Genomic DNA, 17,474 nt, shown 5'->3' with positions numbered 1-17,474 from the left:
TCATTAAGTTTGCTGCAGGCGGCGATAATACACTCTCGCGTTTCGGGAGTCGGGATAGACGGAATTGTCACTTGCATAATCGAGCCAGCATTGCATCATGAGTAACTAAAGTTTACCATTTGCACGTCTTTTTAAATCTTACCAGTTTAAACATTCACACGATTTTAAACTATTCGGTACTTGCGCGCTGTCTGAGAGATGTTTTTTTTTCTCTGCACACATACATAGAGTAAAGCCGCCACACAAACAACTCGCGGGTAACAAAAGTTATTTTTTGTGGATTATATCGCTTTAACAGTCAAAAACATGCGAAAATTATGTCAATTTCGGTCTTTGTGAGTATCCTCTAAACACAGTCGGTTATGCCTTAAATAAACATAAATCGCACGTGACCGTATAATGAAAACAGGATCCGTGCACTAGCTCGCCTCTTACAGTGACAGCAGCCATATGTGTCTGTCATTAATTTGGTTGTCAAAACAACAAAACATAACTTTAATTTTAAGGAATCAGGATCAATAGCCTATGTATTTAATTTAGTCAGGACTAAAATACTACCCAGTGTTATTTTACATTTGATTACTTTCAGTCTCTGTAGTATTTCTGAATACTAGTGTTAGACTTAAGCAAAGACCTTTTCTCTTTATTTCTCTTTATTGGTATCTTTATTCTATTGTATTTATTTGTGCTACTTTTTTCTATTTAATTCAAAGATTGAAATCAAGCTTCCTTGTGTTGTGTCAATTCTTAAGAACAAAATTACCCCATTGTAAAAATGCAATGAGTGAGCATACATTTAGGCGACATAAATGTAATAAATAAATAAAAAACTCCCCTCTCAAATTAAAAATTCAGGCCCTGGAACCTCATTGGTTCTTGCAGAAGCTCAAACGTGCTGCGTAACACGAGAATGAACCTCACTGGCTAGTTGCACCTGGCCGCCATGTTGGATTTCCGAACACTACAGCGAATGTGCGGATAGACACTTCCGGTTTCGTATTACGCCCGGTGCAGGGAGCCGGAGAAAGCCGAAAATGATCTCTTATAGTATTTTATAGAATCAATTATATCACTTAAAAAATACTGATCTATATATTACTATCACACGAGCCAATGGCAATTAAATGCACGGATGCACATAGTCAGAGTAATAAATGAAACTGTTCAGAAACAGAAGATTGTATTGGACTTGTTGTTAAATAAAATACATATTTTACATTTATATTTTTAACTGTAGGTACCACAAACAATTTAATATAAGTTTGTGTAGGCTATATTTTACACGTAGTAAAATACGGTATGTGCTGCTTATAAACACCAGACAGATAATGATTTATGAAACGGTATGCTCTTTACTCATCTCACAGAAAGCATAGAAATGCACAGGTGAAATACACTGAAAATTATATGCATTTAAAAATCTGGTTGGCTTGAAGTCATCCCTCCGGATCTTCTGCATCCACTCAGCCCGTACCGCAGCGTCAACGGGGAATGCATGAGCTGACTTGTTTGTTGTAGTAACGTGACGAAACGGTACATATAACGGCACACAACAATGAAGTGCTGAGGCAGTCACCCTCTTGAATCCTAAAAACACTCATTGTGAAAAATGATCTCTCTGGTAATGGAACTCGGTCGCTGTTGTCTCTTGATCTCGCTGTCTCCCGCTCTCGCTGTCAGATCACCAGAAGTTTTCACCGGAAGTACTGGCCCGCACACTCAAGTTCGAATGTCAACGGTCGCGCTATTGTGCACGGAGCGAATTGGTTCTTTCTGAAGCTCAATCGTGCTGCGTAACACTCGAGAATGAACCTCATTGTTTTTTTCTGAAGCTCAAATGTGCTGCGTAACACTCGAGAATGAACCTCATTGTTTTTTCTGAAGCTCAAATGTGCTGCTTAACACAAGAATGAACCTCATTGGTTCTTGCAGAAGCTCAAATGTGCTGCGTAACACTCGAGAATGAACCTCATTGTTTTTTTTCTGAAGCTCAAATGTGCTGCGTAACACTCGAGAATGAACCTCATTGTTTTTTTCTGAAGCTCAAATGTGCTGCTTAACACAAGAATGAACCTCATTGGTTCTTGCAGAAGCTCAAATGTGCTGCGTAACACTCGAGAATGAACCTCATTGTTTTTTTTCTGAAGCTCAAATGTGCTGCGTAACACTCGAGAATGAACCTCATTGTTTTTTTCTGAAGCTCAAATGTGCTGCTTAACACAAGAATGAACCTCATTGGTTCTTGCGGAAGGTCAGACGTGCTGTGTAACACATAAGAATGAACCTCATTGGTCCTCTCATGTCAGGTAAACATGCTTGAGCTTCTGTTTACCAATGTGTCAATCGGTCTTTGTCAGGTGACGTCACACTCGCGATACACGAAGTGCATTATGGGCGTAACCGCCATTTGTAAGGTATCGATGCTGGGGTATTCTGATGTTGGAGAATTGTGTTTTTCATTCTTTTTTCAAACTAAAACATCCTTAACATGACATTATCATCATCATCAATACAGCAAACCTATCTTTGCTATTACTACTGTGTCCTTCGGTGGGAATGTAAATAAATCCTGTACACAGCCATTTATGAAATGTCCGTGGGCTTTAAGAGATTTATAGTTTTTAAATTGTTCACTGGTATATGCGCTTATACCATAAACAAGATAGTTGACAATGTCCAAGTATGAGGATGAGGAAAACAATTCGCGATCAGCACTCCAACTCACTGCAGTTAGCTCATATATGGATCTATGTTCTGAATGGATGACAATTTCTCCAAATAACGGTACCTGCCATATTTATCGAGTTTATTGCGGTACGACCTTTTCTCAGTTTTCTTGTGCTTCTCCAGTTTTGCGAGTTATTTACCTGTTTTCTCTACTATTGTAATCTCTTCAATGCTCACAGTCAGTAGCGATACCTCAAAAATGGCGGCGCGGTGACGTCACACACAACAAACCCACGTGTCTGACAAAGACCGATTGTGGTAAACAGAGTATGTAAATAAAAGCCTAAATTAAATTTGTTCATCATATAAAATGATTGTCTCTTTAGAATATTTGGACTAAACCACTCATATTCAATTCATATAGATTACTTTAACAATCTCTTTATGAACTTTTTGAAGCGTTAAAGTGGTAGTTGTGTAGCTGTCAATGGAGGGACAATAAGCGAAAGTCCTACAGGTTTGGAATGACATGAGGGTTAGTCAAGGGTTAGTTCAATTTGGTCACGCAAGTTCTCTGTGCTGACCAACATAAAGCTGCATGGACAATATAGACATTTTGCTAATCTGACCTCACCTTAAATCCACGCTAAACACATATTTAACTTCTTGTTTACTCCCTTATACTTTACTAGAGCTGCACGATTCTGGATAAATTAATAATCAAAAAAATTCTTTTTTCAAACTGATCACGATTCTCCTATGATTCTAAATAGACAACTGAACAAAATAACATGTAATAAATTTAAATAAATTAAAATGATTAATTAATCTGATTAATCCAAAAAAAAATTGGTTTAAATGAATGATTCAATTATTCACTTATGATAGATTAGAATTAACCTCAACTGAACAAATTCACAAATTACAAGCAGAGATGAATACTAAATAACAAAGTGACAAAGTCTAACAGTAGTATACAGGTACAGAAATGTATAATTTAGCCTAAATGTAAAATAACACTATTTGTTCACTAGTACTGAAATTAAATATAGTTTAAAGGGATAGTTCACTTTGAAATTAAATTTTGGTTTGTTTTAGCTTACCTGAAGTGCATCCAAGATGTAGGTGTCTTTGTCTCCGCAGTAGTTTAAATTTTGATATTTTTAGGTCAAACCGTTCTTGTCTGTCAGTCATATAATGCAGGTATATAGGCACTGTCTCCAAACTATCTCTTTAATCTTTGTTAAAGCTGTATTTTGTGGTTTTATTAATATTAAAGGGATACTTCACCTCTGGAAAGATGAATGTGTATTTAAAATGGGTCATTTATGTAGTAGAAATTAGGGCTGTAAACGATTAATCCCGATTAATCGAATCCAAAATAAAGTTTGTGTTTACATAATATATGTGTGTGTATTGTGTATAATTATTTTGTATATATAAATACACACACATGCATGTATATATTTGAGAAATGCATTTATATACTGCATATATATTTTTATATGATTTATATTATATATAAATAGAACTATTTTATATATAAATAACATATTTTTCATAATTAAATACATGCATGTGTGTGTATTTATGTATAAAAAATACACAATACACACACATATATTATGTAAACACAAACTTTTATTTTGGATTCGATTAATCTAGGGCTGGGTGATAAATCGATTTTGTTTGAATAAAAATCGGTTTACTCTATAATATCCGCCGACGCGCCCTCTGGGCTCCCGTAGTTTCGTCAATGCAAGTGAATGAGAGAAAATAATTATTTTCTAATCCCGTTTGAATTTTGCAATGAATGTGAACATATGTTTTTTATCTAATGTTTTGTGTAAAGAATGCTACAATTTAGCGGGTATAATTTTCGGTTAGACTTGGACTACAACTCTTAGCTGCTTTCGACGCGTTTGATATACGTCACCATCACTAGCACACGGATCCCGCTAAACATGCCTGTGTCTTTGGTGCACTTCACCGCCTTCTTTCAGGGAGAGGACAAACTAGTTGAGCGTGGTGAAAACCACTTCATTTGTGGAGGGAAAATGTGTTATGTGGTGACGTCACATATGCGACGTGTAGTCTTTCTCGTTATGTATATTCCACAACTGCTAGCCAAAGAATCATACAATATACTGTCAAACTCGTTACATGAGAAATTATATAAAAAATTCACAGACAACATATGTTCACATTCATGGCACAATTCAAACGGGATCAGAAAATAATTATTTTCTCTCATTCACTTGCATTGACGCTTTTTCAACCTAGAGGTCCACTTGGAGTTTTACGGACGGGCGGGACTTACCAGCTCTATAGAGCTACACAAACAACATGGCAAATGAACAAGACCGCGGCTGCACAAGCACACCCGCCAAAAACATTTCCAAACTGAATCTGCAGGGCTGCCAACTCTCACGCATTCATCGTGAGACTCAGTTGTAGTTCAGACTCAACTGCTCAGCCGCAGTTGTCACTTTCCACACGCTCTCACGCCACACATCCATTTTCTCACGCAGAGAAAATCGCTAAGCAAAGAGGACACTGACACCGACAGAGAAGGTTTACGGTACTATTAATATAAAACAAATTCTCAGCTCTCAGATTCTATCAATTTAATTACAAAATTCAAAGAATAAATCTCGTGACAGATCTCAGTTCAAGCGGCACGTGAACCGATCATCTGTTACTACTAACTTAGTTAATATAAATAAACACGAATGATCAATAGGCCATTTGAAAGATACAGTTCAACTTACCGAAATGTAATAAAATCGATCGATCAAGTGTTTTTCAACCGCAGAAAGACAGCTCAGTCACGTAACGTTACTTTCACCTCATCCATTTAATGACCATAGCACGTTAGTTGGACTTAAGAAATTGTCTGTAGAGAGGATTATTTTGCTAAATATGATAACTATATTACATATTTATTATATTTTTACCTATATAATAAAATAGTATAACGTTGTCATTATAAAAAACGCATTAAAATAAATATGAGATGTTAATTTTAACCTTTAATAATAAGACCAGCTGCCAGGCCTCTGGATGTTTACAGTAGGTGAGTTTTTTTTTTTACGTATCTATTGTACACATTACGTATCTACTGTACCTAATATTTATCTGAAGGAATCGATATTGACTCAAGATCATTGACTCAACATCGATTTAAATCGTAAATCGTTTTTTTTGTGAAATAATCGGGGATTTTTTTTAGGCCATATCGCCCAGCCCTAGATTAATCGCGATTAATCGTTTGCAGTCCTATGCGAAATTGATTAAATGTCGCTAATCGGACCACACCTTAAAAAGCACCCTATAGTCTACATATATTGAACTTCTTGTTTACTCCCTTATCTCTTCACATCTTTTCTCCTTACAACATGACAGGATGTAGTCTAGTCATGTGCCGGTTTAATTCTTAAAGTTAAGCATTTCTTTTTCAACAATGGAGGTGTTTCATTTCAATGCAGGGAACCCACAGGGTTTATAGGGCTCGTTCCACTTTTTCTCAGAAGAGCTGTTACACAGAAAGCACAACAAGGAAGATGAGTGTTTTATATGCTATGTTTTATACTTTGTTGGTGATTTTATGAGGTGAATAGTGTGATGAAAGCGGGGCCTTTTCGGTAAGTGCTGGAGGCAAGTTTTGCACACAGTGAATGAAACCTCTCCACCTCTGCACTGCTGCTGCATAAACAGTATATTTCACAGGCCATTTGCATCTTAGCAACTTCCCACAACGATAATGACAGAGGTTTGCTACTGTATCCGTATTCCGTACCATTGTAATCTCGCCACTGCAAACCATTAGTTTGAATTGCAAATATCACACTCTGACGTTAAAGGCATTTATGTTACGAAATAAATGCGGTTCTACTGAACTTTCTATTCATTAAAGAATCCTGTGAAAAATGTAACCTACAAAAATATTAAGCAGCACAACTGTCTTCTCCATTGATTATAATAAGAAATGTTTTTTGAGCAGCAAATCAGCATATTAGAATGATTTCTGACCATTACGAAATGGTTGCAGCTTTGCCATTACATTTTAAAATGCATCAAAATAGAAAGAGTTATTTTAAATTGTAATATATTTCACAATAATGATGTTTTTCCTGTATCTGATCAAATAAATGCTGCTGTGGTGAGAATAAGAGACTTCTTTCAAAAACATTTTAAAAAATCTTTCCAGCCCCAGACTTTTGATTTGAACATTATATAATTTGTTGGTAACGCTTTACAATAAGGTTCATTTGTTAACATTGGTTAACTACTTTAGTTAACATTAAGCATGAGCAATACTTCTTCAGCATTTATTAATCTTAGTTAATATTCATTTCAACATTTACTAATACAACATTATTAAAATCAAAGGTTGCATTTGTTAACATTAGTTATGCACTGTGAGCTAACATGAACAAACAATGAACAGCTGTATTTTTATTAAATAATATCGACACATTCTGATTAATACATTCTGTAACACATGTATTGTACATTGTTACTTATTACATTAACTAATGTTAAAAAATTAACCTTATCGTAAAGTGTTTAAAAAAATGTAAGACGTTTTTGCACGTCAATATTGGCAATATTTGACTTTATTTTTTGTTACTTTTTTTACATTTCATGTCTGTAATAAAGAATTACTGTCCGCAAACCTGCTTTCATTATCATCACCGCAATAATTTTAGCAGAAAGTTTATATTTGCTATCATGGCACATCTCTTCAGTGGCAGTTTTATGGTCAGAAATGTAATTTGATGATTTTTACATCATGATCGGTGAGTATGATCATTTGTTTGAACTGCATTTAGCACACTGCCTGACTTTACGTATTAATTATTGTCGAGTTATATCCTTGAGGTGAGTTGCGGTGCAAAGTCTGTGCTTTCACAGCAGGTTTTGATTATGTAAGATAATGAGGTTTCTCAGCTGTGCTCATCTAGAGCCTCTCATGTGAGAAAGTCTTTGTTGTAACGTACAGTCGTGTTTTGACCTCTTATCAGATCGCAGTCACAAGCTTCTCCCGTACGTTTGTAATCATTTGATCTTCTGCCCTCCCGTCCTGTCCCATTAGCGTCGAATCTATTCTTCAAATTCTCTCATAACCTAGCAACAATGCAAACACCTGGCCGTAGCTTTCACGAGAGTCCTCTCCATTCCCGACGAGCGTGTCCCACGCGCAGCATCGCTTCCTGACCTTTCTCTGCGCTGTCTGTTGACAAGCTCGCCGGGTCCAGCACCTGGGCCAGTCATTCTACCCGGGGAGCCCGAGCTGCCCCGATGACGTCAGCTAGGACAAGTGCGGGCCAGCGGGACATTCTCACGGCATTGGCGTGATTCTTTTCCTGAAATCAATCCAGGGACGTATTAGATGCGAGCTGAATGTAAAGATGTACAACAGGGACTAAATCTTACGCCTGTTCATGTTAGTTGAATTTTATGATAATTTAAAGTAATCTTTTTTTTTTTTTTTTTTTTTTTTACATGTTTAACTTTCTTTAGTGTGTGATGTTGCTGTTTGAGCATGAAAAATGTTACAAAGCACACAGTCACTCCAAAGCAAGTTATTCTCTATACCTATCAGTGTGCACTGTTTCTGAACTCCCTGAAATGCCTCCATTGTAGTCGTGAGGTTTTTTTTAATGGGAATGTACACGCCACAATGTTCCTCATTTAAATAATTCCCGCCCAAGGCATATGCAAAAAATGGGGGATGAGGCCTGGTTGAGTTGTGTTGGTCTATGCTGTCACCATGTCCAAGAGACACTGTTATTGTGGTTTAGAGTTGATCAGCTTGTTCTTCTTGGTTTTCATTATGGCAAAACTGAGGCCATAGTTAGCGTAGTTACAGAAGTGTTTACAGCTGCACCTCAGGAAGCCTCTACAGCAGACACTCGATGGTTATGTATGCCGCCGAAACATTTCCGACACACGCTCTGAGCGATAGACCAATCACAACACACTGGGGCCGGCTGACCAATCAGAGCAGACTGTGCTTTTCTAAAAAAAGATAGGGCTGGGCAAAAAAATTAATTTTTCGATGAATTGTTTTTAAAAATGTGGTCGATTTCTGCGTAAAAGACGTTCCGGACAGTTGAAGGAACCGTCACTGTCCCGACTGGACCAGTGATGCGTGGTCACGAAAGTTTAGCACTTGCACAATTGAGTAATTCACGCGAAAGATAACTCGCACGCGCTGAGTGAGAAGTTTTTTGTGTGCGCGCAATGCTGCGCATCTCGGACATGCCGCAAATAATTCAATTAATTATCTTTCACGTCTCCCTGCGCTTAAATGGACAAATTCACACAGATTTATCTCAAAATGCCTACTAGTATGCAAGTAAACATTGTCGGTTATGGCTAAGTAAACAGTAAAATGCATGCGTATCATTATGTTGTATCCATGCACTATTCTTAAAGTGACAGCAGACTAATTGTCACGAACCCACACGGGAAAAGGTAGATCCAATTGCAGTAGTTTATTAGGGGTAATCCGTACTCACAACACAGTCCAGGCAAGGGTCAAAATCCAGTAAAGCAATCCAACAGACACATGAAACAGGCCGACAAACTCAGAAGTGTGAGTGACATTAAACAAGGACTCCGTGACATGAACTGAGACAGACAGGGTACTTATACACAGACACTAACAAGGAACAGCTGGGAACAATGAAGACAGGGAACAGCTGTGTGAAATGAACATTGATGGGTAACGGACAAAGGATTATGGGAAATGTAGTTATAATGTGGATGACACCGTGGGGAAGAGGACCTCTAGTGGACACCAGGAATACACAAACAAGACACTGTGACATAACCCTCCCTCTACGGAGCGGCTACCAGACGCTCCAAGACCCACAAAAAACAAACAAAACAAGAGTCCAGGCGGGAGGTGGAATGGTGGAGGATCAGGGGGAGGGATGGAGGGCCAGGACCATGAAGGGGAACAGGAACAAGGGGGAACGGCTTAAGCGACGGCCAGGGCGAAACAGACAATCCATCGGGCGGCCAGGGCGAAGCAGACAGTCCATCGGGTGACCAGGGCGGTGAAGACCCCTCGGACGGCCACAGCGGTGAAGACCCCTCGGGCGACACCAACAGACACCACCGGCTCAGGAACTGCAACAGACACCACCGGCTCAGGAACTGCAACAGACACCACCGGCTCAGGAACTGCAACCGACACCACCGGCTCAGGAACTGCAACCGACACCACCGGCTCAGGAACTGCAACAGACACCACCGGCTCAGGAACTGCAACAGCAACAGACACCACCGGCTCAGGAACTGCAACAGCAACAGACACCACCGGCTCAGGAACTGCAACAGACACCACCGGCTCAGGAACTGCAACAGCAACAGACACCACAGGCTCAGGAACTGCAACAGCAACAGACACCACCGGCTCAGGAACTGCAACAGCAACAGACACCACCGGCTCAGGAACTGCAACAGCAACAGACACCACCGGCTCAGGAACTGCAACAGCAACAGACACCACCGGCTCAGGAACTGCAACAGCAACAGACACCACCGGCTCCGGAACTGCAACAGCAACAGACACAACCGGCTCAGGAACTGCAACAGCAACAGACACCACCGGCTCAGGAACTGCAACAGCAACAGACACCACCGGCTCAGGAACAGACACGGGCTCCGGCTCTGGAACAGCAGACACTGGCTCCGGCTCTGGAACAGCAGACACTGGCTCCGGCTCTGGAACAGCAGACACTGGCTCCGGCTCTGGAACAGCAGACACTGGCTCCGGCTCTGGAACAGCAGACACTGGCTCCGGCTCTGGAACAGCAGACACTGGCTCCGGCTCTGGAACAGCAGACACTGGCTCCGGCTCTGGAACAGCAGACACTGGCTCCGGCTCTGGAACAGCAGACACTGGCTCCGGCTCTGGAACAGCAGACACTGGCTCCGGCTCTGGAACAGCAGACGTGAAGTGGACAGTCTCTGGAACGGCAGACATCCTGTGCCTCCTCCACGCATGCAGTACCGCCACCGCATAAAAGAGGAAGACCACTCTCTTTGCCGTGGCAGGACTGATGGTGGGCGGCTCCGAGACAATCTCAGGGATGACAGCGGGCTGCTCGGAGGGGACGGACTGCGGGACGACAGCGGGCTGCTCGGAGGGGACGGCCTCCGGGACGACAGCGGGCTGCTCGGAGGGGACGGACTGCGGGACGACAGCGGGCTGCTCGGAGGGGACGGACTGCGGGACGACAGCGGGCTGCTCGGAGGGGGCGGACTGCGGGACGACAGCGGGCTGCTCGGAGGGGACGGACTGCGGGACGACAGCGGGCTGCTCGGAGGGGACGGCCTCTGGGACGACAGCGGGCTGCTCGGAGGGGACGGACTGCGGGACGACAGCGGGCTGCTCGGAGGGGACGGCCTCCGGGACGACAGCGGGCTGCTCGGAGGGGACGGACTGCGGGACGACAGCGGGCTGCTCGGAGGGGACGGACTGCGGGACGACAGCGGGCTGCTCGGAGGGGACGGACTGCGGGACGACAGCGGGCTGCTCGGAGGGGGCGGACTGCGGGACGACAGCGGGCTGCTCGGAGGGGACGGCCTCCGGGACGACAGCGGGCTGCTCGGAGGGGACGGCCTCCGGGACGACAGCGGGCTGCTCGGAGGGGACGGCCTCCGGGACGACAGCGGGCTGCTCGGAGGGGACGGCCTCCGGGACGACAGCGGGCTGCTCGGAGGGGACGGCCTCCGGGACGACAGCGGGCTGCTCGGAGGGGGCTGCTCGGAATGAAGACAGGGAACAGCTGTGTGAAATGAACATTGATGGGTAACAGACAAAGGATTATGGGAAATGTAGTTATAATGTGGATGACACCGTGGGGAAGAGGACCTCTAGTGGACACCAGGAATACACAAACCAGACACTGTGACACTAATATTCCTGCTGCTGTCTGTTTTTAATGTTAATCAAACTACAAAAGACAAAGAAATCACTTCCTGCTCTTCACTGAAATTAACTTCTATTTAATTTGTACATTGATTTACATTTGATTACTTTATTCAATTTATGTACCTGAGAACTACAGTTAGACCTTAAAGTCACTGATAATTTCATTCGTATCTTTGTTCTATTGTATTTATTTATTTGTGTTATTGCGTGTAGTTTAATGTTTTGTTCTTTTTTATTACTGACTGTTAACTTCTATTTAATTATCTTTGACATTTATATTATCTAGTAGTTTTAGCTGTGGTATCGAAATTGGAATCGAGAATTGTTCAATTTCACTGGTATCTAAAAATGTAGGTGTCAACTAAATTTTTTTACAATTCAAGGTTACATGGGTCAAAAACAATTACTAGCTATTTTATTAATTTCATACTTTTTTTTCCTGTGGTGTGGCCAGTGAAAATTCATTGAATCGAGTCGAATCGAATTGAGATCTTGTGAATCGGATTGACTCTTCGCAGGGAGCTTGATTGACAGGTGATCTGACCAATCATTCTTCGCCAGCCACCATTTTGTCTGTCAAAGCAGTCAGGAGAGTTAGTAGATTGGGTGGATTTGAAATTGAAAAACGGAGTGTACTGACGCCTTTCCGCGGTTAAAACAACATTCCTTCTTATGTTCATTCATGTTTATTTGATGCTATAAATGAACTAGAAGGAAGAGATGATCGTTCAGGAGCAGCTTTAAATGATGCTCTACATCGATCTGTCAGACACATTAAAGAGCTACAAAACTACATTGTTTAAATTTCTTTAAAAAAAAAAGACCAAATTTGAAAGATGAGACTTTGTTTAATATGTTTAATATCAAAAGTAACCTGGTCTGTCCTGTCTGTCAGCATGTTGTCAGTGCCCTCTCTGCTCCGCGATGTGTTTTTCACTCTGTGAGAACATGGTGTGTGTGTGTGAGAGCGGCGTAGCTTGTCGGACATAGCGACAGTAACTAAGGTCTTTGCGAACGGTCAATTGGAACGATACCCAGCCCTAAAAACAGAGCGTTCAGACAGTGGGCAAATTCCTATCGCAAGTGAGTATCTCTATGCCCTACTCACTCCGAAGGGTAGAGCCCTTGACGTGGGGACTTCTGTTGCCATGAACAACTTGAATTATTCTGTTTACATTAACTCCAACTCTCCCGCCATATCTTCATTTAAAATGAATGAAATGACTTGTCTCCCTGGGTCACATGACCATAACGATTAAATTACTTCCTTGAAGTGACCATCGTCCTTCAAGAAGGGATTCAGTTGTTTACTATAAATGGCCCCTACAAATGGTGTCCCCTTCCTGAATTGCCCTTCAAGGGTGCAAAAAAGACGTTTGGAATTCGCCAAGAGGGTGAAAACGGTTGTTGCAACGATGCAAATGATAATAAAAACAATGTGTTTGAACATTAAATGATGCACACATATTCTAGTAGACCCTATAAACACTTATGAACCTGTAAATGAGCATATCAACATCATGATGAAAAATGAACTGTAATATGCAATGTAACACATTGTGATTCAAATGAAGTAACAATCAAATTTGCATACTTTATGGAGCAGTTTAGATTTGATCATGTATATTACTGTACATAATTGTACTATAAATATAAAAATGTATATATTAGATTTTTTTAAAAAGAAATTAATATGTTATTCAGCAGGAATGCATTACATTGATTTAAAGTGACAGTAAAGACATTTATAATGTTACAAAAGATTCCTGTTTCATATAAATGCTGTTTTTTTTAACTTTCTATTCATTAATGAATTCTGAAAAAAAAATGTATAACAGTTTCCACAAATATATTAAGCAGCACAACTGTTTTCAACATAGATAATAATAAGAAATGTTTCTATGATGAGAATGAGAAACTAATCCGTATATAAGAATGATTTCTGAAGGATCATGTGACACTGAAGACTGGCGTAATGATGCTGAAAATTCAGCTTTTCCATCAGAGGAATAAATGACATTTTAAAATATATTAAAATAGAAAACTTTTTTTGAAATTGTGAAATCACAATATTACTGATTTTAAAACAATAATTCAAATAAGTGCTTTTTTTTGTGAACATAAAAGACTTCTTTCAAAAACATTCAAAAACAACTTTTGAATGGTAGTGTATGTGCAATTTAATAAAAAGATTACGATTATTTTTGTATAATAATGGATCACTGTCTGCAAAACTGCTGTCATTATTGTCACGGAAAATATTTTAGAAATTTAATCCCAAAAGGTTTCTATTTTATATATGATTAATTGGTCATAATTGTATGATTTTTACATCATGAGCACTGAGTAGGTTTATTAAGTGTCATTACCAGAATAGTCTCTAAGCATTTTAGAAATGTCTTTTTATTTCCAGTTCACAGCTATCTGGTGTATTAGCCAGCCAAAGTCTTCTCTTAAAATGTTGTTACCTTCACATGATCAAACATCCATCACGCATTATACCAGAATCCACTTGATAAATCTGAGAAATGTTTTAACATCCAATGAAACAATTTGAAGAAGTCTTATTTTTCAAGCTTTCAAAAGTGTCCTAATTGAAGAATTACCCATATATGGCCTATTATTATTCACATAATTGGATAATATATACGTATTCATGTCCCATTCTGTCTTCTAAAGCCCACCTGTGTTAAGATAGTAATCTAATAGCATTTTAGAGCCTGTATGCAGTTCCTGCCTCTAATTTGATCTTTGCTTGATTCCTTTGCAGGAGGGGGTGGGAACAGAAAAGGCAAGAGCAAGAAATGGAAACAGATGCTTCAGTTCCCTCATATAAGTCTGTGTGAGGAGCTACGTCAGACTATAGGTACACCGCTCACGTTTATATATCAAATATGTCATATATGTGTTGATATGCAAGTCACATTCATGTCATATGAACAAACTGTTCACTCGTATATAGAAAAAGTTGTTTCTTTGTTTTGTTTTTATTCTCAAATTCTCTGTCATTTTATTGTGGCTGTTTTGTGTTGTCTTAAAGCTATCTGAAATGTGATTGCAGAGAAATATGGCAATATGCAAGGAAATACCAATCTTAAATTGCTTTGGTTCGCCTGGTGAACTATACATTATGAGTGAAAAAATGACATGTTGATATAACGTCTTAAATAGTATATCAGAACAGAAGTCTTAATTAGCATTCTTAAATTTGGGGACAGAGAAACAGAAATCACCATATGGCCTAATGTGATTATTAATCTTCAAAAAAATGATGATGACATTAATTAGATGTGAGCGCTGCACGGTCAAATTCAAAATGTGGCGCTGCTGCGCATTTTACAGGCTTGCGGTTTCAGAGCATTTCTCAATTATTGAGTACCTCACATTTATGCCCAGTGATTGCTTATGATGAATGTTAATGAATTACGACAGTGCTGTCTATACTTAAACATAACTTTATGCTGTCTATACTCTATACTGTAAAATATTGTAAATGGTTATGAGTGCACATTAGGGCTGCAACTAACGATTATTTTAATAATCGATTAATCTGTCGATTATTTGTTCGATTAATCGATTAATCGGATAAAACAAAATCTTCAGAAAGTGCACAAACAGGTTGCTCCTTGAACATCCCTGAGCTGTTGAAGTAATACTTTTTTTTTAAATTGACTAACACAAAAAACATACACGTGTGCTTTACATCTGCCAAATATAGCGCCTCATAGCTCTGCACTCAACAAATTTTTATTTTATTTTTTATTATTAAACATCTCCGCGTCGCGCGACACAATGAATCGATAATGAAATTTGTTGTCAACTATTTTGATAATCGATTTTTATCGATTTTATCGATTCGTTGTTGCAGCCCTAGTGCACATTTTATCCCGCTTATCCTTTTGAATGAGCAGCTGAAAGTAAAGCATAGACATTTCAAAATAAATATCACAGGTGTATTTATTTTTGGTTATTATTTGTATTTTGGTCACATACCGGTAATTATTGGCTAATATTAAAATTCTGTATAATTTTGTCTGAAATGAAATTATTAAAAATAAATAATTTTAAATGCTACAATTTAGGCATTACAATATTATAATGTTCAGTATGAAAAAAGGGAACCAGTGTTATTATTAAAATGGTTTAGTTATTAAAAATCAGTGCGTTAACATGTGATTAACATCAGAACGCAGAACATAATGCGATTATAATGGAATTTTTGCAATATTGCGATTAAACTATCTCATGTAAATGCAATATAGGCCTATTCGATCAAACTAATGCGATGTAAAGCTCATAATCGTAGTAACCATATTCGCATTAAACTATGTGGCGTACACGATTTTAATGGCAATAAACAGGCATGTAAACAGCTTAGGCCTTGTCCACAGTTACTTTTTTGTTTGAAAACGCTTCTATTTCTCTCCGTTTTGGCCTTCCGTCCACAATGAGATGGCGTTTTTATTAATGACAACAACGCTTTTTAAAGAAACGCTCTCCAAAGTGGATAAATTTGAAAACGCCGTTTTCGCGTTGTAGGATACGTTTACACGACAACGTGTACAGACGATACCATTGTCAAAACGATCCCCATTCAGACGGATATGTGAAAATAACTAAAAACGCTGTAATCTGCTGCCAGGCCAGTAGATGGCGATGAAACACCTATAGTGAACTGAACACGTGCATGTGCACGATGTCATCATCTTCAGAGATTCGCGTTTTTGTTGTTTACACGGAGACTGTTTTCAAAAGTTTGTGTTTTCAGCTACCCGAAACGCTGTTGTTGTGTAAATGAATGAAAAGAAACGGTGTTGTGTAAACAGCCCCTGAGACTGCGTTTTTATTAATGAAATCGAAGCTTTTTGAAAACGCTCTCCAAAGTGGATAAATTTGAAAAGAGCGCTTTCGTGTTGTGTGGTCTGAGAAACCGGAGGTACTTGAAAACGATGACGCATGTTTAGTCATGTGGTGCATATTATACCAAGAGATATTCATGTTTACTCCGGTATTGTGCCTGTTATGTGCCATTCACTTTCACACAGTTGCTAAAATATGTTACTTTGCACACTCTTCATATCACAGTCCTGCAAAGTTGATACAGCAATACTTGAGCAGTTGCGTTTTAGACCAAACATATGGTGACCTGGACGCATCAGTTAATGGTGAGGTATTTAGCTTTGCGCGATAACTTTATTACTTATTTTTTCGTCCGTATGATCTCAGTGAGTTTTTGTGAGGGTTTACGCATTTAAGTAAGGGTGAATTCCGACGTTTCAGTGTGGATAAGAAACTTTTGGAAAACGCCTGAAACCGGTTGTCATGAACAGAGAGCGTTTTTAAATGAAAATGCCGTTTTCAAATGTATCCGAATGAATGTAGACGTTTCCTTAATCGCATTATTACCGCTCGGACGTCGTACACTGATGTGGTGTTGTTCACACAACTTCATGAATGAACTCTGTATGTAACATACTGTATGTCTATCTGTGTGTTGCATAACCATAAATGAATTATTAGCGAATAATCAACGATCTGTAAGACCTTACTCTGATTATTAGACATCATCGCATTATTGGTGTCCATGTAAACGTATGACAGCAAAGGTATGCACAATTGAATATCCAATATTGTTCTACACCAACATTAAAAAAAAAAAAAAGTTTTTTGTCATGATTCTCTATGCTTGCTAGGGTGTTGTCTGGGACTGGGTGGTTGCTAACAGAAACAACATAAACAGAAAATAATATCATGCATCCGTTCATTTAAAAAAAAAGTTCAAGCACATCTATTCTCAACAAGCTATGAGAGAGAGAGGGAGAGGGAGAGAGAGAGGTAGGGGTGTTTATTGGTT

The 17,474-nt window shown here is 39.5% G+C and overlaps 1 protein-coding gene across 1 annotated transcript in view; it reads left to right on the top strand.

Moving 5' to 3' along the window:
* The window catches only part of grk6 (G protein-coupled receptor kinase 6), a 61,205-nt gene that overhangs the window by 2,345 nt on the left and 41,386 nt on the right, over nucleotides 1-17,474 (top strand). The window contains exon 2 of the mRNA XM_079587008.1: nucleotides 14,391-14,486. Within this exon, the coding sequence (XP_079443134.1) occupies nucleotides 14,391-14,486 (96 nt within the window). The remainder of the gene's footprint in view (nucleotides 1-14,390; nucleotides 14,487-17,474) is intronic.

Source organism: Phoxinus phoxinus (genome assembly GCF_949152265.1).
Source record: "Phoxinus phoxinus genome assembly, chromosome: 17".
In the NCBI taxonomy this organism is placed as follows: Eukaryota; Metazoa; Chordata; class Actinopteri; order Cypriniformes; family Leuciscidae; genus Phoxinus; species Phoxinus phoxinus.
This window is presented reverse-complemented; position numbering and strand designations above follow the sequence as displayed.